Source organism: Bos indicus, chromosome 10 (genome assembly GCF_029378745.1).
Source record: "Bos indicus isolate NIAB-ARS_2022 breed Sahiwal x Tharparkar chromosome 10, NIAB-ARS_B.indTharparkar_mat_pri_1.0, whole genome shotgun sequence".
NCBI lineage: Eukaryota > Metazoa > Chordata > Mammalia > Artiodactyla > Bovidae > Bos > Bos indicus.
The window spans coordinates 85690511-85717416 of record NC_091769.1 but is presented as its reverse complement, the minus strand read 5'-3'; the positions used below and the strand labels follow the sequence as shown (position 1 = coordinate 85717416).

Below are 26906 nucleotides of genomic sequence, written 5' to 3'. Positions count from 1 at the left end.
TCCTTTGGGTACCTGGAAATGACAACACCTCCATTCTTTTCTTCAATGAGTCAATTTATATGCATGCTTAGCACATAAATTCTGGCAGCTTCAAAAAGGAAAAACAAAGAAAAAACTCAACCGTTTATGGGACTGGAGATTCTGAAGAGCTGTATCCACAGATTCCAGCAGTTACAAGGAAAGAGAGTGATGGGCAGTCAGTGGGAGGCAGGACAGGGGGATGGCGATGGGATGGGGGAGTAGGAGATGCCAGTCTTTACAGCAGACTAGCCTGGCTGTGGGCCCCCGGGAGAACAAGGTGGGAATTTCCAAGGACCACTTGTCCTCACCAGGGAGTGGGAGGGGCGCCTAGTGGTGAGTGAAGTGTCTGCGCGAGGGTTTTGGCTGAGGCGGAGCAGCGAGAGGCTGAATGGGCGGCAGACTTCCAGAAGTGCAGACGGAGGAGACGGAGCAGTAATAATGGCTTGGACACATGGGAGGAAAAAATAGCTCAGGGACGAAGTGGGATGCCAAGGTTTCTGGCCTTGGGAGGCTCACGGGGACTTGAGGTGAGCGCTGAGGGATGAAGAGGAGAGATCCTAAAGGAACTGGGCAGGTCATGAGGTGAGGAAAGGAAGCCAGAGCTAAAGAACTGGGTGGATGATGGGGTAAGGAAAGGGAAGTGTGGAGCTGAGGCTTTCCCATAGCTGCAAAGGAGCAGAGTCTCAGTGAGACTGCGGTGCTTTCTGGGAAGTGAGATGGCATTCATCCCAACACGCAAGTGCAGAATTCAAGGAGATCCTAAGGGCCAACCCTGCAGGCAGCAAGCACATGGACTTGGACCAAGAACCACCACCAGGAACTCAGCTCTTCTCTCTGAAAATGGGTATAATGATACCAGCCCGCCCTTCTTGACGGGATTCTTCTGTGGTTCATTCAGTTAACCATCCACTGAACATGTAATTCCTGTCTGTCTATGAGAGGCAAGCCCTGTTCTAGGTTCCGAGGAAACAGTGGTGAGCCAGGCAGGCGAGGTATCTATTCCTTTAGAGCTATCACTGTGGCTTGGGAAGTCAGACAAGACTTCCATAGGCTGTTGAACAGGACTTTTTTCTGTGGTCTTCAAACTTCTGCTGAAGCTGCAAAGGCTGGAACAATAAGATTAAATACTCTCACATGCCAAAGAGAAGTACTAGGCATCTTAGTAAAGGCAGAACCAGTTCAATAACTATCAGGACATAGCCCTGGATGTGCTGTGTGCTTAGTCACTCAGTCATGTCCAACTCTTTGCGACCCCATGGACTTTAGCCCACAAGGCTCCTCTGTCCATGGCATTTCCCAGGCAAGAATACTGGAGTGGGTTGCCATTTACTTCTCTACATCCTTGGATTCCAGTCTATAAATAAAAAGGGATTGAAGAAAGTCACTAAGTCAGAGAACACTTGCCTTGGTAAGCAGGGCTGAGATTTCCCCTGAGGGTACTCCCCAAGCTGACCAAGTGAGGAAAACCAGTCACAAAGATTTGGGGGCCTCCAAAGAAGCAGAAACTATCTTGACTCCCATAACTCTGCCTCTACTGATGCTAGCTGAGGTGCTAGAAGTTGCAAGCACCCCAATGCACCAAAGCACAGCAAGAAAGTTCTTGGGCGAACTCAGCCTATGTCTTCAGGAATTGGGGATGCACATAAAGGAAGTAAATTGTGTGCATCCCTTATCTGGAAAATTCTGCCTGTGGAGCCTGGCTGGAGTGGCTCTTGTAGCAGGATGAGATGCAGCCAACTCAGCACTGGTTTGTTGGCAGGGACAGGAAAGTCCCGTGGCAGATAGGAGACACAGGGAAGTTGTCCAGAGAGTGCTTTTTCTATGGTAGTGCAGGGCAGAGATCCTGCAGAGAGCTTCCAAAGAACCCACAAATGTGCCCATGAACAAGCCAGAGAGCTGGGCACCTGCTAGCTAAGGGCACCTGTCACGTAGAACTTTACCACTTTTCCTCTAACACCTCTCCCCCAACCCTGACACTTGGAGGAGCCACTGCAGAAAAGGAAGGTCAAAAAATCAGACCACACCCCACACTCCCCAGTACAGGATCTTGAGCCAGGGGACAGGCCCATGGCAGGAGAGGAGGGGTATTAAATTGGATACAAGATTGATTAAATTGGATGAGGTTTTGATTTGGACAGGACCAGACATTTTAGTGCCTGAAAAATTGGTCTTAATTATAGAAATGAAACTGTTTTTGTGACTGGTGGGGATGGGCAGCCAAGGACTCTGCTTGAGATGTCATTAAGGGTGGAGAAGAGAAATTCACCACAGTATGAATTGTGGCAGTGAGGGGAGAAAAACAGAGCTGCTTCCTGCTTGTCCCTCTTCAAGTTCAGCCCATTCAATAAATCAATTATTTAGGCAAACAAATAAATAATTTCAACTAGTCTAGAGCAATGAAGGTGAAACAGGGTGATGTATGAGAAAGCGATGACTTGAGAGGTGGTTGGGAAGATACCCTGGAGAAGGAAATGGCTACCCACTCCCGTATTCTTGTCTGGAGAATTCCATGGACAGAGGAGCCTGGAGGGCTACAGTCCATGTGGCTGCAGAGTTGGATAGGACTGAGCAACTAACACTTCCACTTTTCACTTCACTGGGAGTGGGAAGGCTGCTGCTCTTAGGTTAGGGCGTCAGGGATGGCTGCTCCAGGAGGTGATGTTTGAGCTGAGAGGTGAAATGGTAAGGAGCTCATCCTGTAAAACATCTTGGAGATGAGTGTTTCAGGGAGAGCAAAAGTGGACATTAACTTAGTCTGTTCAAGAAGCAGAGAGGAGACCAACATAGCTGCAGTGTGGTGAGCTCTCCAGGCCAAGGTGAGATACATCAGGGAGGGGGCCAGTCACGCAGGGCTTTGGAGGCCAGGGTCAAGAGTTGAGGCTTATTTTCAACATGAGATATTTACTGGGTCTGTCCTTTGTGTGGGGTGGGATGTTATAAACCAGTGTCTTCCTGCCTATTGGGTCTCTGCCTCTCAAGAAGCAGTGTGCTGTGTGTGTGCTCAGCCGCTCAGTCGTTTCTGACTTCTGGCGATCCTATGGACTGTAGCCGGCCAGGCTCCTCTGTCCATGGGATTCTCCAGGCAAGAATACTGGAGTGGGTTGCCGTGCCGCCTCCAGGGCATCTTGCCAACCTAGGGATCAAACCCAGGTCTTCCTCACTTCAGGCAGATTCTTTACCATCTGAGCCACCAGGGAAAGCCCTAAGAAGCAGTAGGCTGCAGAAATGCAGGGGGTGGGAGCAGGGATGGTTGCCAGGCCTTTAGACTTTAGGGCAGGGGACCACGGGGGTGAGTGAGGAGCTGATGGCCGAGGGGTTCTAAGATGGGTGGCCGTTGGCATTCTAGCATCCCTGCCCTCTCCCTGCGGACGCAGAAGATGGGAGCACACACTGCATCAGTCAGAAGCAATCCTGAGGGAGGGAGAGGTGGAATGGGAGGCTAAGAGATGGGATCTGAACTCCAGGCTGCAGGACTGGATTTCATTCACCTCTTGCTCACACGCTGTCTCCTTAAGTGACCTTGTTCCAGATCCTCCATGTTTATTCCTCGGTGAAAAAAAGAGGACACCTCTTGCGGGATCCGCCGCCATCACCGCCTCGGGCTTGTAGGCTCGACCCTGACGCAGCAGGAAGGGGATTAAGATCAAGGAGCGAGGGCGGCCAGCAGCGGCAGGTCTGGACAAGCCGCAGGACAGCCAAGGACGCGGCCAGGTCCACCAGAGGGCGCCCGCCTCCAGACGACCCTCCCGCGCGCTCTCCCCGCGTCCCGCCGCGGCGGAGACAGGCGAGCTGCCCCGCGCTGCCCCGGCTCCAGCCACAGCCCCGGGCCGAAGCCCCCAGTGGCTCGGGAGGGAAGCGAAGGGTCCGGAGCCCGTACTTAGGGTCCGATCTGGCATGCCGTTCTTGGTACCTCTCCCGACCTCCTTCAGACCTTCGAGGCTGCAGCCTTAGTCTTCCAACCATGGAGTTTGTCCTTGAGGTCAGGGGCGGGAGATCAGTTCCGGACAGGTCAGCAGTTCAGCTTGCCCAGGACAGCAGAAAGGTGGCTCGGGTGCCCCTGTCCCGACAGTTGTCATCTCGCCTGCCAGCCCTCGCTCGGGTCGGCCCTGCGCCGCCCCCAGCTCCTCACGGGTTAACCCCCCTCGCCGCCCGCTCGCTTCCCGGTGCCAAAGTGGGTGTTGCTGAAATTCCTCTCTCTCCCTCTCCCGTAATAAGGGGGCTGAACTGTCCCTCCGAGGAGGGGGCATGGTGTGGATAAAAGAGACGAAAAATCAGGGGGAGGTTTCCAAAAATAAAACCCTCCAGTTCTCCTTCCGAAGGCTACAGCGACCGGGAGAAGGCGCGAAGGTGCAACAGCGGTGCGCGCCCAGCGGGAGACGCAGCGCGGCCTCCAGGCTCGGTGCGCGCAGCCCCCGGCCGCTCCCGCCGCCTGGCTCCGGCTCCAGGGAGAGCCTAGCCCGCAGTCTGACTCGGGGCCCCCTAGACGGGAAGAGGCGGGCCACCGGCAGGGGACCGGAGCGCAGCCAGCGGGCGACGGGCGCACCGACTGTGAGCCCCAGGGGCCGTTCCCCGCGCGCGCGCGCGCAGCTCTCCAGGCGCCCCGGCTCCATGAGGCCCCCAACCACCGCCCGCTGCCCTGGGCGCGTCCTGCAGAACCCCTGGAGGAGCTTCTGGCCGCTCACCCTGGCTCTCTTCGTGGGCATGGGTCAGGCTCAGAGGGACCCGGTGGGAAGATACGAGCCGGCTGGAAGAGACGCGAGTCGGCTGCGGCGCCCCGGGGGCAGCCCCGTAGTTGCTACAGCCAAGGTGTACAGTCTGTTCCGGGAGCAAGACGCGCCCGTCCGGGGTTCGCCGCCCGCGGAGCTGGTCCAGCCTAGCTGGGGGAGCCCCAGGAGGTCCACCGAGGCGGAAGCCAGGAGGCCGCCCCGCGCACAGCAGCCTCGGCGAGTCCAGCCACCTGCGCAGACTTGGAGAAGCCGACCCTCGGGCCAGCAGCAGTCCGCACCCCGGGCCCGGGCCGCGCCGGCTCTCCCGCGTCTCGAGACGGTGCAGCGGCCGCGGGCTGCGCGAGGGCGCCTTACGGGGTGAGCGCTGGAGAGGGAAGGGTGGGGGCTTGGGGGAGCGAGGGTCGGTCTCCCGAACACTCGTTCGTGGAGGGATGGGGATGTGTAGACGAGAGGACAGGGCGGGGGCTCTGCCTGTCTCCCTTCTGTCTTCAATACTGCGGGAAACAGACCGAGGTCCCCAAGCTGGGGCTCTATCTGACCCGCTTTCAAAAAGTAGAGAGGAAAGAGAAACACCGTCCACACCCTTTCGTACCAGCTCTCGCCCAGATCCGACGTTAAATCCTTTCCCAAGGCGGCAGTGCATTCGCCCGCGCTCCTCCCGTCTGCCTTAACCGGTGTCTGCTGACGCCCGCTGCCCGCAGAGGTGCGGGGATCCGAAGGGGATCGCGGAGAGGGCATCGGAGTGGGTGTTCCAGGCGCTTGAGAACCGGGAGAAGCTGAGCGGCCTTAGTGCGCGGTGGGTGGACGATGTCGGGGGTGGGGGTGGGGGCTCCAGAGCGCGAGGGCTGATGCATCTCCAGGAACGAAGCTTCGACGCCTGCCGTGGGGACAAAGCTGTGCGTTGGGGCACAGGCCGGCCTGGGTCCGCGGATGGCTGGACGAGGAAGTGGGCGTGGACTCGGGGGCACTTTGGGCAGGAAACCTGTCCGCGGGTGTGGCTGTGACACTGTGGGTCCATGGCGGAGTGGGTCTGTGTGTGCGCCTGTGCAGCAAGGTGTCAGCACGACTTTGCAGGACTAGGTCTCCCCTCAACCCTGCCATTTAGTCTCTCCCCCCGCACCCCGCTCCCGATGCAACATCCGCTGCCTGCCGAGGGCGCCCTCGCGGCGTAGGGGAAGCTCCCCAGCCATCCCCACCCCCCCCCCCCCCCCCACCGGATGAGGATTCTCACGGCTGCGGGGCGCTGGGCCTGGCCGGAGTGGGACAGGTATCTACAGAATGGAGGGCGGGCGAGCCCGGGCAGTACGGGTGCCCGGTATGGGGCATCATCGGGGAGGCTGAGAAGGAACCTGGCGGTCCTTCTGGGCCTGGGCCCGATTTGCCAGTTGGGTTCAGTCCCCCGGAGCATAGCATGAAGGGCGCTGCATCCCCAGGGCTACTCCTGAGGCTTTTCTTACTGCCTCTCCACTCCCTGTTTTCTTTGGCTGCAGCACTGCTCTCCTATATTTCAGCAGGATTCTCTCTCTTCATTCAAATCTCTGTTTAGAGAGGCCCCACCCTCTCTCTTCACCCTGCTGTATGTTTCTTCATAGCAGTAATTCCCATCTGACATATTATGTTTCTGCTTTTATGGTCTGATCTCCCAGGGCACACTAATGTCAGCTCTAGGAAAAGAGAGGCTTTGTATTCTGCATTGCTGGGTCACCAGTGCCTAGAACAGTGCTCGAGTTTAGTTGCAGCTTTCTAAGTACCTGTTTAATGGGTGAAGGAATGTCTCACTGTCCGTGCAAGGCCTGGCTTAAGGCAGACGCAGAGGAGACCTGGGCACTGCCAAGTGGCTTAAACAGAGGATCAGTCAGCGAGCAGTAATGGCTGTGCAAGTGAACACGTGCTTCCTAAGAGCAAGTGTGCCAAGCTAGGGACAGGGGATGCGGCTCGAGACAAAGACATTGTTCCTGCCAGGAGAGCAGCTCAATTACTTCAAGTCAAATTGGAGAAATGAACACATATGCACCGGCCAACATGCTTTCTAGTACCAGAAGCTTCCTGTTAAAGCATAAAGGAAAGGATGATTTGGGCTGAGGCACTCAGGAAAAAGAAGCCCTGTGAGCTCCAGCCCCTGGGGTTCATGTGGGGAAGAAGGTGGGGGTAGCAGGAGTAGGACCCCGAGATGTCACACTGCCCGAGGACAGGGGCTTTTTTTTTTTTTACTGTGGGCAGTGGCCTAAGGGCAGGTCTGTACCTTGGTGTCGGGGAGCCACAGGGCTGAGGCTGGAGGCATAGATTTGGGCCAGATCACGGAGAGAGCTTACCCTGTCAGCATTCTGGTGGGAGTTGGGGGGAGGAGGAATAGTGGAGTGGAGGTGGGAGGATGAACTATTAGCAGCTGTGAAAGGAGGTGGTGATGAGCATAGCAGACTGTTACCAGGATATGGCTGGTAGATGTGCACAGGTGTGTAAGTACCTGGGTTGGATGCCACCCATAAGCATCTGCCAAACACAGGTGCACACATCACCCAGCACATGCTGGGTTTGACTCCTCCCCCAGGTTATTTTCTGCAGCTTTGATAAAGGGTGGGTTCCTCAGGCACTCCAGCTAGCCGGGGAGGGACTGAGTGGCAATCGTCCATCGACTTCTTCTCCCTAAGTCCATTCTGACTAATGGCTTATGGCCAGGCTGACCTCTCTGGCAATTGCCTTGAGAATTGCTCAGGGCCAACCAGGTGGTGCTAGAATTAAAGAACCTGCCTGCCAGTGCAGGAGGCACCAGAGACATGGTTTTGATCCTTGTCGGGAAGATCCCCTGGAGGAGGGCACCTTGGAGGAGGGCACCTTGGAGGAGGGCACCTTGGAGAATCCCAGTATTCTTGCCTGGAGAATTCCATGGACAGAGGAGCCTTGTGGGCTACAGTCAGTCCATGGGGTAGAATGGACTGAAGGGACTAAGCTTGCATGCATGCAAGGACTAAGTGCCACCTGCTGGTAAACCTTGGAATTGCATCACTACTACTGGGGATTCTTCATTCATTCAACAAATATTTGGAAGGTCTCCTGTATGCCAGGCACTCTGCTGGACCATGGGGATACAGCAGTGGCCAAGACAGCCTCTGTCTTCGTGGAACTTGCCATGTAGTGGGGATTTATTGCACACAATGAAGATTTTAAGTGTGTGCCAGGCATAGCGCTAGGTGTCTGGGACACAGAGTAACCAAAGCAGAAACAATTCCTGCGTTATTGAAATTTACAGTCCACACGGGAGTTTTTAAGCTATTGTTTCCCAGTATTCAGTGTTTATTAAGCTTAGCCTCACAGCATACCACTTTCATAATATTTTCCTCTTTTTTTCTTGTTCTATTATTTTCTTTAAATTTATAAACTGTTAAAAATAACAGGATTTTGTGTTTTATTTATTTTCAAGTGTTTTATATTATGAAGTATTATACAAGCTTATAAACCTACAAAAGGTATTGGAAATAATACAACTAACAATCCAATTTTTTCAAACTTTAATATTTTGGCATAGTTTGCTTCTGATTTTTTTTAGTTGAAATATCTTCTGCAAGTTTGTCTCCCCTCTCCCCCAATGTTAACCACTACCTTGAATTTACTAATGATGCCAACCTATGTTTTTATACCATTGCTGCAGATGTGTGCATCCGTAGCTTATATAACATTGTTTTGCATATTTTAGGTAAGTGATACCATGCTGCATTATTCTTCTACAATTTTGCTTTCTCCTCATTAGATTTTTGAGATTTAACTAAGTTAATATAATCAGCCCAAGTTTATTCATTTTAATTGTTGGATATTATGCCATTGTCTGAATATACCACAGTTTGTTTATCCATCCTTCTGTTTTTGGACAGTTAGATGAGTTACATATTTTGGTATTACAAACAGTACGTGACTCATTTTTATAAATAAATAAATCCATTTGCAAGGACACTTTGTATCACTATCCTAAGTTGAAGATGGTACCACTTGTCATAAAGAGAAGGTAACTGTAGGAAAATTGAAATGAAAACAAAATGTACTCCAAGTCTAGTCAGATACCATTATCAAAGGAAGTTCAGCCCTGTGGTGTGTTCACCCTATTGGAAAGGGAGATTGGCAAGTGTTGAGGGGAGAGGACTTGGCATAAAAACCCAACCTCGGACAGAGATTTTTCCTCACTGATCTAATCAGACTAGAAACATCGCTAAAAAGGGAATCACTTTCTCCCTGTGTGATTCAGCATTGCTGCAAGTTCTGAGTATGGTAACCTCAAATCCCCTTTTCTACCCTCAGCGTTGTTCATTCACCTTTTTGGGAAACACTGGCTCCAGTAAAACAAAGAGGTATTAAAGGTGCACCACATGCCAGGCCCTGTGTTAGACTTTAGGGGCACAAAGAGGAATAAGACCCCTTAAGGTACTCGACACATACACCAGCAGCCTGAGACGATCGGTAGCACACCGTGTGGAGGCTGGAGAACAGGGAAGGCTGGGTAGACGTCAGGGGAGGGTCTACCCGAAGAAGGTGATGTTTGATCTGGAGCGTGCCAAGGATTTCAGTCGGCAAAGAAGAGAGGTAAGGCCATCTAGGCAGAGACAGCAGCTTAAGCAAAGGCGTCAAACGGTGCCCACATGTAGTACAGCGAGGGGACGGCAAACTTTGTGTCATGGCTTTGGTTGTGGGTGGCCGTGGAGATAAGGGAGGGGTGATGGGGGCAGTTAGACTCTATAGGCAGGTGGGGTAGGGTTGGCTTTGTAGAGGCCAGTGGAGAGCCTGGCGGCGGCTGTAACAAAAGACCAGTATGACCAGATTTGTTCCAGGTGGAACAGCAGCTGTCCTAGGCTGTTAGCCAGATGCGTTCCCAGGGGTTGGGCAGTGATGCTGGATATCGGGCTAATGTTTGCGGAGCAGTGCCGCCCCGAAGGCTGGGCTTATAAAAATCTCTGAGCGGTATCTTCCAGAGAGCCAGAACCCCTGAGTCATCTGCCCCAGCTAGTCAGTCTCATCTGCTCTCTCCAGCTAACCGGAGCCCACTGAACACTCATCTCCCATCAGGCACCTCCTGGAGCTTGCACCCAAGACTCTGGCTGGTCTCCTGGATCTCTCTGGAAGGCCCTGTTAGCTGAGCGTGGCTCCTTTGCTTGGCAGCTTTGATCCTGACCAGTTCTCCTGGTGGCCCTGGCGGCCTTGAAGGCTCTACCCTGGGCAGGCAGGGCAGGCCGAGCCGCTGCCCTCCTACAGTCAGCTCTGTGGCCATCTTGAGGGCATCTAGGGTGACAGGCTCAGGGGGCCTCCTGGAGCTGGGCTCCACGCCACGACCTCTCGGCCGGGCAGCTTCATCAGTCTGTGCTCTCTGGGCTTCCCCGGATGCTAGATTTTAGAAAACTCCCAGGGCTTGCTGCCTGTTTTTCCTCTCAAAGACCTCCCAGGCCTCTCAGAGGCCTTGTCACCACCACCAGGGATAATGACTTACAAATGGGTGGGTCGTGCCCCCTCCCACTGGGGCACACAACTCAGAAGCCATGGGTAGGAGGGCCAGCCCTTTCTGCAGAACCCAGTGACTGACTGAGATCCTGGTGGGGAGGAGGCCTTCAGGGAACCAGTAAACTGAGGGAAGCAGTCCAGAGAGGCTTCGAGGTAACCAAGATGGCACAGCCCTCGGCCGAGGGGACATTCTGTGAGCTCCCTGGGAGGCAGTTCCCCACAGCTTTGGGCCGAAGGGCCAGAAATGGGCCTCAGCATTTTCAAATGGCAGGGATTTATTTTGAATGTTTTGTAAGGTTTCAAAAACCACACCAGCTTTGGGGTCGACACAAACGTCAACCAAACTCTTAAGTGGGACCAGATGCCCCCATGCTGGCCAAAGAGGTAATGGGAATGGCCTCCTGGTCAGCCCTTCATTCCGACTCTCGGACTCCATACCTCTGCCGCCCTGCTTACCCTGCGTTTCAGTGAGTGCTCGGTAGACAATTTCTAATGGAAACCATGGGATATGTGAGGCCAGAGCCCAGCCCAGTCTGAGCTGGGGAGGCAAGACCCCAGGGGTCTTCTCCAAGAAGATCCCTCTGGGGAATTCACCGGGGTCTGGGCAAGTGGGTCTATAGATCGACAGTCAGGGTGGGTGAAAGCTCCTGGTGCTGTAGGGCTCCACTGGAGACCGGAGGGCAGAGTTTGGGTGGGCTGGGTGAATGGCACTGATGGCAGCTGCTGGTCAGTGTCTCCTGTGGGGTCAGTGTCCTCGGTGCTGGGGGAAGGACTATCCCCCCTTCAAGTAAGTTCCAGAAGCCTGCCCGAATAAAAAGTGTACTCGCCATGCAGAGCGGCTTACGCTGAGTCCCCAGCCCCATTGTCCCACCAGCCTGCCACCTCCTCAGCCCCTCTTAAAGGACATTCTGGAGCCTGGCTTTTTCCATCACCCTCCCAGTTGCTCGGTCTCACCCTGTACCAGCCTGCCCGAGGGCTAAGGCTCCTCCCAGTGTGCATTTGTTGGCAGGGGATACAGATGTAGGTCCTTAAGGCTGTTGTGTGTGTGTGTGTCTTCCAGCTTCCCTTGGATTATCAACATTTGTTGGCAAGGGCCATGGTGATTATTTTTTGGTGAGAGGCCACGTGGACTTGGAGCGTGACTTCGAGTTGGGTCAACCTAGGTTGGAGTCTGGCCCTGACACTTCTTGTTTAGTCTTGGCAAGGGGCTGAGCCACTCTGAACTTGCTTTTTGGTTGTCTTCGTGATCCCCGTGCCAGTGGAGTGCCTTCTTGTGTCAGGGGCTCTATATCCCTATCTTGTTGAATCCTCCCAATAACCCCATGAGGCAGGTATTATTATCTGCCTTGTACAGATGATGAGAGTGACGCTTCCCTAGGTCGTGCCACCAGTGGCAGAATCAGGATTCTGTCTTAGTGCCCGCCCCTGGGCCGTGCGGCCTCCCTCGAGAAGGGGGACAGTGCCCAGCCTGGCAGAGTTTCCCCAGGCCCTGCCTGTAAAGGGCAGGACCATCAGACAAGTTCTGTGAATAATCCTGCTCTGAGCATCCCACGCTGACCCTGTCTTGGTGGCCCTACAGGAGGAATGTCTGCGGGGGACAGTGCTGCCCGGGATGGACAACGGCAAACAGCACCAACCACTGTATCAAACGTGAGTGCCTCCACTCCATCCACCCTCTCCCCGCCTCTCTCTCTCCACTGAGCTGGGCCGGGCGTGGCATCTCTAGAACCTGGAACACACGTGTCTTCCCCAATCCACCTCCTGAGCAGGCAGCCCCTCTCCAGTGGGAAGCAGTGGAAGGGAGTAGATGAAAAAGTGCCTCCAGGGATTTCCTCGGTAGTCCAGTAGTTAGGACTCTGTGCTTTCACTGCCGAAGGCCTGGTTTCAATCCTTGGTCGGGGAACTAAGCTCCCACAAGCTGCATGCCAAAAAAAAAAAAGACTCCTGATGACTGAACTGAAAATGACTTCTAAGATAAATCCCTGCTTGTGTTTATAAAGCTTCCTGTATGCCTCTTCTGATGCCCCTCTGTGTTGGGGCTCACCCCTAGCTTGCCCTGGGGTCTGCAGAACACACCTGGCCCCAGAGCCTCTGCATCACACCTTCCATGGGAAGAGGGCACTCACAGTGCGTGCTGTGGGGATCCACCTCTGCTCTGGCCCCTGGCCCCTGGGGCCATTCTACCAGCACGGTCAGATGAGTCTCTGCTTCTGTGTCTGGAGCAGTCTTCCTTTGGACCTCTCCCAAGCCTGGCAGGCTGGCCCAGATTAGAAAAAATACTGCCTACCAACCGCACCTTTACTACCACCAGCACGACTACCGTAACTACCATTGGCACTGTTATTCCTCCGACTGCCCCCAGCACCGTCATTACTACCACAGCTGCTGCTGCTGCTCCGACTGCTGTTACTGTACCGCCCACACCACCACCACTGATACCGCGACAATGACGATGACTATACTGCTACGAGCTAACAGCTGGGGACTTACTGTATACCCGACGCTGCGCTAAGCTCTTAACATACATCATCTTACTTGAGTCTCCCAGTCCTGTACCGTGAGTATTTACTGCTCATCGCAGTTACAGCCTAGGACACTGAGGCTCAGGTTGGCTAAGAAACATGCCCGAGGAGACAGTACTCTGAGTCTGGCTCAGGAGGCAGACTCTAGGCAGTCTGACCCAGAACCCCGTACTCTTACCTGTGCGGGTTTGCTTTCTCCCAATACTAACTGAGTTTAGGGCCTTCTGGACTCTGGGAGCGCCACAGGTGATGACTGGACAGTTTCAGAGAGCTTGGATCTTCCTCCCTCACACCCCGGGGCCCCTCTCGAGTCTTTATCAGCACCACACGCGCCCCCTCCAGTCTTTGTGGCAGTACAGGAGCTCTGCCCAGCTGTTCCTCCTGGATCTGATTCCACCCTCTGCCCTAAGCCTGGCTGCAAAGCCCTAGTCTCACCAGCACCCCTTCCTGCCCAAGGACAAGCCCTAGACCCTTTCCAGTGTGAGAGTTTCACAGCCAGTGGTCCAGCGGGGTGATGAAAGCTATGGTGTTCCTGTCCCTGATGGATGCCCTCATTTCTGCTCTCCTGATGCCTTCTGAGACGGGGATAGATAGGGATGCAATGGGGTTGCTTCCATTCCTACGGGGCTGGCTCACCAAGCTTCCAGTTCTGCCTCTGACCTCGTGGCCTTGACCCTCTCCCAGTCTGATGATGAAGCCTGGGCAGAATCTTAGGTCTCTCTGAGGATCTCCAGATAAAGACAAAACTCCAAACTCAGAAACAAACAGCAATGCAGATTTCTACCTGAAAATTCTTTCCTTTGGAGGAACCTGAATTAGTGGGGCTTGCAGAGGCTAGGTACGCAGTGACTAGGGGCACAGTTGGGGGAGGAACCCTTCTCCATAATTTGAAAGATAAGGACCGTGTGCCTCAGATGACTTGCTCAAGGTCACACAGCTCCTTAGTAGAAGATCTGGGACCTGAAATCGGTGACTCCCCTGGGCAGAGAAGCCAAGGATGTGGGTAGCCCAGTAAGTTTTACAATCAGGAGAAGCTCTGGGGCTGGGGACTGGACACTGGTATGTTATTAAAGTTCCGTAGGTGATTCTAGCCAGGGCTGAAGACTGCTAAGCAGAGTTTGGGGTCAATCATGGGAAGATCTGCTTTGGGGAGCCCTACTCAAATTTGAACGTTTCCACGAATCCTCTGTTGTTGTTCAGTCGCTCACTTGTGTCTGACTCTTGGTGACCCCATGGACTGCAGCACATCAGGCTTCCCTGTCCTTCACCAACTCCTGGACCTTGCTCAAATTCATGTCCATTGAGTCGCTGATATCATCCAACCATCTCATCCTCTGTCACCCCCTTCTCCTCCTGCCCTCAGTCTTTCCCAGCATCAGGGTCTTTTCCAATGAGTCAGCTCTTTGCACCAGGTAGCCAAAGTATTGCAGCTTCAGCTTCAGCTTCAGTCCTTCCAATGAATATTCAGGACTGGACTGATTTCCTTTAGGATTTTCTGGTTTGATCTCCTTGCAGTCCAAGGGACTCTCAGGAGTCTTCTCCAGCACCGCAGTTCAAAAGTATCAGTTCTTTGGCACTCAGCCTTCTTTATGGTCCAACTCTTACATCCATACATGACTGCTGGAAAAACCATGGCTTTGACTGTATGGACCTTTATCAACAAAGTGATGTCTCTGCTTTTTAATATGCTGTCTAAGTTTGTCATGGCTTTCCGTCCAAGGAGCAAACATCTCTTAATTTAAAGGCTGCAGTCACCATCTGCAGCAATTTTGAAGCCCAGGAAAATAAAATTTGTCACTTCTACTTTTTCCCCTTCTATTTGCCATTAAGTGATGGGGCTGGATACCATGATCTTAGTTTTTTTGAACGTTGAGTTTTGAGCCAACTTTTTCACTGTCCTCTGGGATCTTATTAAAGTGCAGACTGTGACTCAGCAGGTCTGGGGTGAGGCTGGAGAGTCTGTTTCTAACAAGCTCCTAGGGGATGCTGATGCTGCTGGTCCACGGACCACACTTTGAGTAGCAAGCCCTGGGGGGCGCCTCTGGAAGCCCGGGGAGGGATTTGGGGCTAGAAATGAGGAGGAGGGCTCGTAAGTTCTAAAGAGCTTAGCAGAGAGTGTTGCTGATGTTTGAAGTTGGGAAGGCTGGCTTCAGAGTGGGTGGCCTTCTCCCTAGCTGCCCGAGGGTCTGGGCACAAGCCTCGCTTGGGCCTGAAGGCTCTCGATTTCCTGACTTGCTCATGACTTTCCAGCATCATTCTCTGCCAATCTGGAGTTTCAACACTGGAAACTCGAGGTTGGGTGAGTCTGCTGATTGTCAGAACTGACGTGTGTGCGCACCCTTGAGCCCAGAGCAGGGGGCAGCTGCTCCGGTGCGCCGTCAGTACCCACTCCACCCTGGGGGTCCTCAGCCCTGTTATTTCTCTCCCTGGTCTTCTGCTGCCCCTCTAGGTGTCTCTGGGACTCTGGCATGCAGGCTGGCAGCGCTCCAGGAGGACTTTGCCAGTGGGTGTTAGCCTCTCCCACTAAAAGTCGACTTGCCCACTGAAGGTCTGTGTACTAATTAGCTGGGCCCAATGCTGTTTGCTTGTTGCTATTTTGCTGCTAATGAGCCTAATGAGAACCACGTGGATGGTGGGGTGTTGGCCCTGGATGGCTGGTCCAAAGCTCTGTCAAGTATGGGCTCTTGCTTCCACGCCCTGTCAGCTGGCAGTCCTGCTTCCCCTGAGTGGTTTGCGTCTCCCTATCCCCTTCCCACGCTCTACTCCCCTGGCTGGAGCCAAGGCTGCCAGTACTGGGGAGTGTTCATGATTCTGGCCTAGCGGTTTCACAGATGTAGGGTGCCTCTCCTGGTCTGGCAAGATTGGGGGTGACAGGGAGGGGTGTGGGACATTCCCCCAACTGCCAAGTCTAGTCTCAGAAGGGTGCAGGGAGTCAATCCATCCTCTGGTCTCTTCCAGATACCTGTGGGTCCAGCCCACTGGCCACGCACAGGGAGTGATTGTCTTTGTGCCCTGGGTCTCCCCCGACCCCCGGCTTGCCTCCTCTCATGGAATCCTTGGTTGCCGTAACATACCGGCCATCTCCCTGGCAGCCTCTCTCTCTATTTCTGTCCAGCCCCTGGGCTTTGGGGAGCCACAGTGTCTGCAGGTGTCTGTTGCTGGAAGCCTAGCTGCTCTCTGCAGCCTGGCGGGGTCTGGAGCTGGGCCCTCGCCTCCTCCTCTGGTCTCGGTCTCCTCCTTCCCTTCTGTGGCTTTGCCAGCTCTGCCACACAATTTATGTGTTTATGTATTTGTGCAGGCAGCTCGCTGGGGCCTGCCGGCCCGCTCGGCTGAGGCGAAAGACTGCAGGGTGTGGGGAGGCTGGATCCTGTTTAGAGTTAGGGCTTTTGGAAGACTGTCCAGTCTTCCCAGACTGACTCACCCCAATACACACACAGCCTTTGCGGGGACTTCTAAAGGCTCATCCTGGGGAAGAGGATTTGAAGAATTCTCTGGCTTCTCCTTTTATCTCAGCCTAGATGCACAGGGGCTGGGGCTATTCTGGGGAAGGCAGAGGCTCTCAGGGAAGGGGCTAGGAGGACTACCACCCCCACGCCCCCACCAGGACTAAGGCACAGAGTGAGAACATGTACTTTAGATTCCGGTGCCAGATTCAAGGAGTCATGGCTTTGAATCCCGGCTCTGTGTCCTCAAGCAAGTGCCTGGCCCTGTCCCAGCCCCAGAGCCTCACCCAGTGAGTATAACACCCAGTAAGTGAGGATAACACCTCACCCAGTAAGTGGGTATAACAGTCTCTATAGAGCTGCTTCTAATAATAGTAACACACTCAAGATCTTACCGAGGGTTGGAACTTGATTATTAATTTTTAACCCTGACAACAACCCTCTTGTAAATCATATTTGACCTTTATCCCCATTTACAGATGAGGTTAACTCTTTGTCCAAGTCATGCAGCTGGGAATCGGCAGAGCCTGGGTGTGAATTTAAGTAGCCTGGTCCAGAGGACAGGGCTTGACACCACGCTCCTGGGAAACGAGTGAGTGCATATAGAGAGCCTGGCATGGGGTGACTTTGGCTGTGATCTTACTCAATCCAGGAGGCTATGCTGCCTGCCTGGGTTTAAATGCTGGCTCCATAGCTTAGCTGCAGGACCCTGGGCAAGATGTTTAAGCTCTCTGTGCCTCAATTTCTTTTTCCGTAAAATATGACTAATACTAGTCCCTGCCTCACAGAATTCTAAGGAACAAAGAGATAGCTTAGGGCAAATGTTTAGTTCAAAGCCTGGCATGTTCTGGGTGTTCTATACATGTCTGGCCTTGATGGTGAGAGCAGGGACTGTATCTTGTGGCCCCTGCGCCTGCAGCGCAGTGCAAGTGTTCATTGGATACAAGGAGCAAGGCTCACCAACAATGTGCTGAGCAACACAGGGCCTCTCCCAGGCCTTCGCAGAGAGGTCTCCTCCTGTTGCCCTGGGCTCATCAGCCTTTTCATAAAACTCCCCATGGTGCTCGGGAGACCCTGGAATGGCCTGGGCACTTGTTCTTGTGTTTTGGCCCCAAGCCTCTCTACGTGTGGGGCCATTACAACAGCATGACTTCTGGACCACATCTCAGTGCTGTGAGGATCCCCATCCCTTCTGATCTGAGCTTCTCCTGGGTTTCCCTGAAGGAGCTCTTCTGGCCCACCCAGCCCAGCCCTGCAAATGACCCCACCCCAAAGGCCAAGACTCTGGCCAGATGGGGAAGAGCCCCAACTTTGGAGCCAGACTCTGAGTTCAAACTCTTGTTCCATCACTTACTTGCACGGGGATCTCAGACAAGTTTCTGGACTGCTCTAAGCCTCAGTTTGTCCTTATGTCAAATGAGGGTCAGACTGGTACCATGGTTGTTGTGAGAATCTTCAGAGGAGATACTTGTAAAGAAATTGGCCCCAGGGTCTCCTAATGGTAAGTGCTGAGCAAATGTTAGGGAAAAGGGTCAGGGCACGTGTGGGATTTGCAGGTTCATTACTGATTGTTTAGGAACCAGCAGGAACTAGAGGCTCGAGCCTACCTATGGCTCATCTCTAGGTGAATCGTCTGATGAGATTCAGTAGTTGGTGGGAGTGGTAGAAAGGAAAGCGGAAGGTGTTAAGGGGAGTTATCACACAACTGCAGTGGAGACCCAGCTAACACAAAGGCTACAGTCCTAGCAAGAAACATTGCCCATCTCTACCCCCTCCATGTGGGGGTACCCTAGATCTTCCTGTTGAGCAGGTGTGTGCCCTCAAGTCTTTTTGCTCAAAGGAGTATATAGGAGATGCTCTTACCCAGGGCCTTCTCTGGAGGCTCAGATGGTAAAGAATATGCTTGCAATGCGGGAGACACAGAAGTCGCAGGTTTGATCCCTAGGTTGGGAAGATCCCCTGGGGAAGGAAATGGCAACCCACTCCAATATTCTTGCCTGGAGAATTCCTTGGACAGAGGAGCCTGGTGGGTTACAGTCCATGGGGTCACAGAGTCAGACATGACTGAGCGACTAACTCACACGCGCACGGATGTACACACATGCATGCACACATATACACACACACAAAGAATTCTATGGACAGAGGAGCCTGGTGGGTTACAGTCCTTGGATCACAAAGAGCTGGACATCGCTGAGCAACTAACACTTTCACTTTCATTTCCCCAGGGGGTCCTGAAGCCAGGGGCTGTGTCCTGTCGATGCCAGTGGGGTGCCTACTTGGTACATGTGTATTAAAGGACTGAATGGGTGAATGATTACTTGGGTGACCTGACAGTTTCCTTCTGCCATCCCCAGCTGCCTCTTCTCATCTCCTCGGCTTTGCCTTTCCTACTCAACATCTTAATGTTGGGCTACCTTTAACGTTCTCCAGATCTTCCAAATCCTCCTCCCAGAGAGGGGGGACCATGTGAAGCAAATCCAGCATTAGTTGCCCCCCTATCATTGAGTGCCAGTAGGCACTGTGCCAGACAATTAAAACACAACACTAATAAGAGTGGCAGTACTCGCTCTGTGCCAGGGATCACACTAAACCCTTCAGCACCCCCCGCCCTGTGAGCGGCCACCACATCGATCTCTGTGCCGGCTCCTCCCATGTCCCTTGGCTGCTGCTTCTCCTCTGCCCAGCAACTAAACATTGGACTGAGTTCTGGGCCCTCTTCTTTTCTTTTTCACTGCCCCGTCCTGGAGTGATCTAATGCATTCCCGTGGATGTGAGCATCGTCTCTGGGCTGATGACGCCCAGATTTATGTGCATCTTCAGCCAGACCTCTCCTCCAACCTCCAGACTCCTTTCATCCTGCTGCCTCCTCGACATCTTGATGCTCTTGATGCCTCCAGACAACCTCCCACCCCAGCTTTACCAAAGCGAGCTCATGGTTTCCCTCCCTCTGAGCCAATGTCCCTGACCAGGTCTTACCCACCCTGTTAAAAGGCAGCCTGTCTATCCGAATGCTCATGCTGCACTCTTGGGACCATTTAGGACACCTTCCTCTTGCTCGGGTTTTTGTCCAGTCCTTCCCCGAGCCCTGTGTGCTTCACTTCCTAAATCTCTTGGGAGCCTCTCTGCTTCTCACTCTCCCACCCCTCACCCCACAACCAATGCTTCTCCAGTCTGTGGTCCCAGGCAACAGCGCATCCTCCTAGGAGACCGCTGCCGCTGGCTGACTGCTCCCACTGTCCCCCTTACCCTCCGGTTCCATCTCGTAAATTGGATAATCACACGTGCGTGTGTGTTAAGTCGCTTCAGTCTTGTCTGACTCTTCGAGACCCTGTGGACGCTAGTCCGCCAGGCTCCTCTGTCCATGGGATTCTCCAGGCAAGAATACTGGGGTGGGTTGCCATTTCCTTCTCCAGGGGATCTTCTCAACCCAGGGATGGAACCCACATCTCTTATGTCTCCTGCACTGGCAGGCGTGTTCTTTACCACTAGCGCCACCTGGGAAGTCCAGATATTCACACATCGCTGGACAAACCTTCCTGCGGCAGTGTGTCCAGCCTCGTGTGTCAGCCCCTCGCACACCGAATCCAGTCTGGGTTCCTGGGATGTGCCGCCTCCAGGCTGTTCCACGAGATTTCTCTCATCTCTGTAGGTGGCTACCTCCTCATCCTCCTTCCGGTCTCTGTTTCCAGCTCCCCGAACTGCTCTGTGGAGAGTTGCCCCCAGCAGCCTTGTTTTTTTGGATCTCAGCCCCTCGACTGTTTCCTCCATCCTTCATATCCCGACTTCTCTTCCTCTGCTTGTTTGTTTACTCATTTTATGAGTCTTGCTGAGCTGGAGGCTCTGTGAAGAAAAGAATCTCTTTCTCTTCGAAAAAAAAAGTACGGTACCGTCCTAGGCAAAGAGTAAATGTTGGATGCATGACAGTTTTCTAGAGAAAACGAGACTGGCAGAGGTGATGAAACTTGGCTGAGGTCACCAGGCTGGAATTCAAATGCAGCTCTCTTCGACTGTAAGGCTGCCCTCTCCTCCACATGTCTGCCCTGGCCTTGGCTGAGTTATAAGTGGGAATGGTGTACCCCTTCCCTCTCGACCTTCGTGGGTCTTGGGCATGGAGCTGGTGTGTCTGCAGAAGGGCTTGGATGGCTCCATGTCAGCCACAGATCTGTCCTCCATGTCCTGGAGCGGCTCCCCTGGAAAAGACAGGGTCCCTGGGCATGTCCCCGAGGAGGGCTGCTTCAGGATTCCATCCCATCTCCAGGCGCCCTCTTTAAATCCCTGCCTCCTCTAGACAGAGCCCTCGAGGCTGTGAAGGGGGTGGACCAGTGAGCTTCTGCTTTAGGGCAGGAGCTTGCGGCGAGCCTGGGCCTCAGCCCCGGGCCTCCGAGTCCTACCCAGTGGTCCCTTCCTCATGCCTGCTGGAGCTGATGGGAATTGAGGCTGCTCTCTGCCCCAGCCCCTGGCCCCCCAACTGGCCCAGCATCTCGGCGTTTGTTAATGCAATTAGCAGGGCGGTCCATGCTGAGGGGCTGGGGGCCAAGGTCTGACTCACACCTCCCCTTCCTCCCCTCCGGCCGCCAAACGGTAGAGGCCCACTCGGCCTGCCAGACGACGACGTCTGCAGAGCGCGCGCGAGGGGCCAAGAACGGCATCTTTCTCTCATTAGAGGCTTTTATGTGAACACAACTGCTATTTTGGAGCCGGGCGCTTGGCTGGCCCCTGAGCCCCAGGGCTGCTTCCAGCCCTCCTGAGCTGCCGCCCCAGCCCAGCTGTGGTGGGAACAGCCGAGTCCTTAAGGACCTGACTTCTCCCACAGCCTGGCAGTTCGGGACCGAGTCGGGGTCTGGGGGGGGACACAGCCCCTGGTCAGAGTTTGGGTGTGGAGAGGACGAGTCCCCCGTGGATTCTGAGAGTGTATGAAGGCCAGTGAGGGGTTTCCTGGCCCCGGGGCAGGGGCGGGGCTCTGACATCAGGGTCCCCTTTTTTTGGGAATCAGAGGTCAGGCTGTGGAGAAACAGCTCAGGGCCACAGTTACCGCCGCCCTCCACCCCCCCCACCCCCTCCACTCCCCCCACCATCCAGTGAGATGAATTGCGAAGGCAAACTGAGGCTCCAGGTAGGAGTCTAAGGTGGGGTGCGAGGGAAGCGAAGTCCTGAGGGTGGTAGGAAACTGTCCTGCCTGCAAAGGCCTCCAGGTATGGAAGAAACAGGGCCCTGTCCTGAGGAAGGGACCGGGTACTCAGTGGGGGAGATCCTAGTGTTCCACTGAGGCAGAGTTTAGGAAAGATGGCGGTTTAATCTGAGGGGCTGCTGAGGAGCCTCGGGTGTGGGGGTGCTGGGCCCAGAGTCTAATCTGGAAGCTAGATTTATCTCCCAGACAAGACAGCGTGTGGGGGGCCTGGAGGCCTCGGAGGAGGGTGCGGGCTTAAGCCGCCCACCCTGAAGTCAGTGCCTCACCTAATGGATAACTGATGGAGGGAGAAGGCATCTCTAAGTCCCAGGAGAGAGAGCTGATGACAAGAGACCTGCATGATGAGGGTGGGTGGTGGGGAGGAGGCCGGCGTGTTCGGCACCTGAGAAGCAGCCCTGCAGCTGCCCCCCAGTGCGTGTTACATCTGTAACCAGGGCCCACGTTGTCATTGCCTTTTCCTGGGAAAAAGGTTGTGGCAGAGAAATCCAGAAGCCCTCTTGCTTCCATCCCTGGGGGTGTGGGTTTTTTGTTTTTTTTTTAAGCTTTCTTTTTATTTTTAAAAGCTTTGCAAAATGCTGTCCAATACAACTTCCTGTGGAAACTTTCTGTGGAAATGCTCCGTATCCTGCCATCTAACATGGTAGCCATGAGCCTCCTTTAGCTGCTGAACCCTTGACATGTGGCTAGTGCAACTGAATTTTAAATTTTATTTAATCAGTTTCACTGTCAATAGCCCTGTGTTGCTCATGGCTACAGGCTTCCCTGGTGGCTCAGAAGGTAAAGAACCTGCCTGCAATGCAGGAGACCCGGGTTTGATCCCGGGGTTGGGAAGATCCCCTGGAGGAGGGTATGGAGACCCACTCCAGTATTCCTGCCTGGAGAATCCCCAGGGGGAGAGGCGCCTGACGGGCTACAGCCCATGGGGTCGTAAGAGCCGGACATGACTAAGCACAGCGCAGCACGGCTCATGGCTACAGCATTAGACAGCACTGGACAGCACAGCCCCAGAAAGTGCAAGCACTTCCATGTCCCTGATTTCTGCTGAGGCTCACACAACTCTTAGAGGCAGCAATTGTCAGACCCATTTGATGGACAAGACAACTGAGGCGCAGGTTGAGGCATCTCAGTGAGACAAGACATGCCCAGGGGCACACAGGTGGGGTGTGGCTGAGCGAGGGGTCAAACCAGATCTTCCTGACTCAACCCTTTTGCTACCAAGCCACTGTTCACAGAGTCTCTGAACAGATGGCAGGAGCAGCCTGCCTAGTGGAAGCTCTTTCCAGACTCTCCCCCGCCCCAAGCCTGCCCATTCTGAATTGGGTCTCCTCCCAAACGGAGGGGTTTTGTGTGGAAAATCTGAGCAAACCTCTTCTCCACTGTACTGGATGTGAGTGAAGGTGGAAGGGGGCACAGCCAGGAGTCAGGGGAGGGGGCGTGGTGGAGAGAACGATACTTTCTATTTCTTACTTTCAAAGCAGTTTCGGGAGTTTTCTTTTTATTCCCTCTCTTTTGGCATCCTGCTAACTTCACAGAGCTGAACTCCCCAAGCTGAAACTTTCCACATGTCCAATCCTCAGTGAGAAAGAGAGTGCCAGGAATGTGGAGAAGCCAGGGTTCAGGAGCCCAAATTATGAATGGCTAATGGCTGGCATTGGCGAGCGGGCATGGGAATCCAGGAGCAGGATCACCTCCAGGTTCTGAGGATGCTGGTCCCCGACAGGGAGGGGCTGGGTATGTCTTCAGTGGCTAGACACGGGCATTGTGGCATCATGCTTGATAACCCGTCACCAACAATCAACAAAGACTCGTTAGAGCCATATACCCCCTCTGGGTCGATTTCTCAAGTATAAGGCATGACCTCTGCTCTTATGGGAAAATGGGAGGAATGAGGATCCAGGCATGAAACGTGAAGACAGCCCAGCCTGCCACGCTGGGAATTTTCTCTCTTAAACTTCCCACAATGCTGCATGAAACTGCCTCTCTGGGGGTGCCGCAGCATTTCCTTTTTCGCTTTATGCAATCGCCCCTGCCATGGGCAATTCTGCAATGGCTGAGCACTAGATACTTCAGTTTTGAAATCTGTGCTCATTTGGCTTAGGAATGCTTTTCACAGTCTCCTTGAAACAAAAGGCACATGACCACTATGGCCCCCTCCTTCCCCAAGGGTTCCAAACTTCTGCATTTCACGCACCAGTAAATATCCAAAAACATCGTATGTACCAAAATACAGTAGCCAGCTTTTCATTTTGCCAAGTGAGGATATTAGAAACACCATTTGCCATCACCTTTAACCACTTCAAAGAACATTTTAACACCAGAAAAGGAGGCAAGATATAATCTTAAAATAAAAGACACTTAATTTTCTTTTTTATTGGAGTATAGTTACTTTACAGTGTTATGTTAGTTTCTGCTGTACAGCAAAGTGAATCAGCTATCCAGATACATCTCCCCCCGCTTTTTTGGATTTCTTTCCCATTTAGGTCACCACAGAGCACTGAGTAGAGTTCCCTGTGCTGTATAGCAGGTTTTTACTACTTATTTATTTTATACATAGTATCAATAATGTATATATGTCAACCTCAATCTCCCAGTTCATCCCACCGCCCACTTTCCCTTTGAGTATCTATATGTTTGTCCTCTGCATCTGAAAGACACTTTTTCAACGGGGAAGGAAATAGCGTTATAAGAAACACAAGAAACTGTTTTGTTTTTCTTGTATTATGGCAGGCCGGTAAAAACTGACCTGACTGTCCCTCTTCATGGACAGGCACTTGGAACCATCATTTGGGTCCAATTGGGAGTGGTTTTGTGGGGAGTGGGGAGGGAGGAGAGGAGTTTATGCTCCAATCCCATAATGCAGATGCTCAGCTCAGAGCAAAACACTGTAGTGAGGGAATCCCTACCTGCTGAGACTTGAGAAGACAACGAAGAGAAGGATGCAAATGAAGTTGGTGAGAGCTGGCTCACAACCTCTGAAATCGCAGCACTTGTTTCAGGAGGACCTTTCTTAGCCGACCTGGCCTCTGTGCTGGTTCAGAAATGACTGGTCCAGAAGGGTCATCTTTCCAAATGGGTTTTTTCTGCCAACACGTCTGGCTGGTTTGGAAGCCTTTTAGAACTTTTATCGACCACAGTATTACATACATACATACATGCCAGTTTTATAGTTTCCCCCAGCCACCCACTTACCATGAGCTGTTTGTTCATCACACCAACCAAAGTTTGCCAAGCCTGGTCCTCGTTGAAGATCTAACTGCCTGGTGGCAAGGGGCTTGCATGGTTTTGAGAACCCACCACGGGGTCGGGCTTCCTCCATACAGGGAGCAGTCTTGTTGTCTTTGTATCCCTGGCACCCGATCTGACCCAGAGAGTGTGCTCACTAAATGTCTGCGGATGTATTGGTGAATGAGGCAGAACCAGGGACAGGCAAGTCACAGGGAAGTACAGGCTCAAACTGCAGGATGTGGGGCGTTGGATTTTTAGAGAGTGAATGATCTTGTTGTTAAAGTCAAGGACGGGCCATCCTTGCAGCCCAGGAGGGGAAGGACAGAAGCTAGACTGGTTTCGAAAGGCTCTCTTAAGGGCAAAGACCACCCACGCGGAGGCGGAATGGAAACGGAGACTGGGAGGGGCTGTGTGACCTTTCCCTCCCCCATGGCAGGCTTGGCCAGCAGAGAGGTATGGGTGGATCTGAGGGGCTAGGAGTAATGTAGCATCTGTAGTCCACATGGGAAACCACTCAAGCCCTCCCTTTCTACTCCATCCCCAAGATAAACCAGGGCTGACACCTGTCCTGTGCAAACCTGCTTCTGCAGTGTTCGCTGGTCCTGGTTTGGCCCCAGGCAGCCTGTGTCTCTGGTGGTGGTGGTGACAAGGGCTTGGCGGGTGGTTAGGTGGGGGCTTGCTCCACTTGGGCAGGTGGAGGGGCAGCCAGGTGATAGGCCAAAATCCTGCTAAGTGGCAGTTTGTGTTTGCGGAAGTGCTCAGGGTTACAATTCTCTCACAGAGACTGCTTACCTGGAGGTCTGGGGCCAACCAGGAACAGATGCCCAGGCATTGAGGAAAATGCTCTTGCCTTAGGATCTAGCTCGTGGTTGGGATCCTACAGTGAGACCTAATATTTCCTTACTTGCTCCTGAGTAGGCAAGCTGCCCTTGGTTTACACTATGCCCAATCTATTCACCCTTTCTGTCTCTGGTCAGTGTCACCACCTCCAGGGAGCCTTCCCTGACTTTCACGTCTTGCCTCAGGCTGGGTTAGAGGCTCTGGTCAACACTTTTCACATGCCCTATGTCCTGGCTTCCATATGAGACAGGACACTCCTTGAGAGAGGGAACCTCTTTACCACTGGCCTCAGACCTAGTGAGTGCTCGGTGAATGTCCACTGAGTGAATGCATGAGCTGCTAAACATCCTCCCTCTATCTCAGATTGACTGTGTGGGCTTTGGAGAGGAATGGCTCTGATGGTCTGAGGTCTCTACCACCAGAGCTGACCTGGGATGCACAGCGTCCCGGGGCAGCGCTCCCAAGGATGCATTCAGTAGCTAACTTAAGGCCAACAGATCCCTTTTGTTGTTTCATCATCAGCTCTGGGCCAAGGTTCAGAGGTGGGTCAGCCCTGCTGGAGGCAGTGGGGGTGGATGGAGCCTGGGCTTTTCAGTCAAACGCTCCTGGATTGGGTCCTCCATCCAATACCGCCTGGCTGGGTGACCTCTGCACGTCTTTTAATCTCTCTGAGCTTCAGAGGCATTATTTGTAAAATGAGAATCACAATCCCACTTGCTGTATAGGATTGTTTTAGGCTTAAATGAGACAGTGTATCGGAGAAGGCAATGGCACCCCACTCCAGTACTCTTGCCTGGAAAATCCCATGGATGGAGGAGCCTGGTGGGCTACGGTCCATGGGGTCGCTAGGAGTCAGACATGACTGAGTGACTTCACTTTCACTTTTCAGTTGCATACATTGGAGAAGGAAATGGCAACCCACTCCATTGTTCTTACCTGGAGAATCCCAGGGACAGGGGAGCCTGGTGGGCTGTTGTCTGTGGGGTCGCACAGAGTCGGGCACGACTGAAGCAACTTAGCAGCAGCAGCAGCAGCAGCTGCCATAATTAAAGAGCTTCCCAGGTGGCTCAGGGGGTAAAGAATCTGCCTGCAATGCAGGAGATGCAGTAATTATGGGTTCAATCCCTGACTTGGGGAGATCCCCTGGAGGAGGGTATGGCAGCCCACTCTTGCCTGGAGAATCTCATGGACAAAGGAATGTGGCGGACTACAGTCCATGGGGTCACAGAGAGTCAGATGTGACTGAAGCGACTGAGCATGCAGGCACACTGTAATAAAAATAATATCGATTGTGTTGTAATGAAATATATGCTAGGAGTTAAGGAGGAAAAGAGGTGTAAGGGACAGTCACTGCACCTGGGGTGCTGGTCATATTATTTAGGGAGTTGAGACACATCCATAAAGAATCTATCACACTGATGGTGGGCGGGGCTTCCCTGATGGTTCAGTGGGTAAAGAA

At 53.3% G+C, this 26906-nt stretch overlaps 1 protein-coding gene across 3 annotated transcripts in view; it reads left to right on the top strand.

Moving 5' to 3' along the window:
* The first annotated feature begins 3812 nt into the window (after positions 1-3812).
* The window catches only part of LTBP2 (latent transforming growth factor beta binding protein 2), a 109759-nt gene continuing 86665 nt past the window's right edge, over positions 3813-26906 (top strand). The window contains exons 1-2 of one of the 3 annotated variants that reach the window (XM_019969234.2): positions 3813-5105; positions 11806-11876. In XM_019969234.2, the coding sequence (XP_019824793.2) occupies positions 4267-5105; positions 11806-11876 (910 nt within the window). In that variant the 5' untranslated portion in view covers positions 3813-4266. The remainder of the gene's footprint in view (positions 5106-11805; positions 11877-26906) is intronic. The other 2 variants (XM_019969233.2, XM_019969235.2) reach the window with 2 other exon arrangements.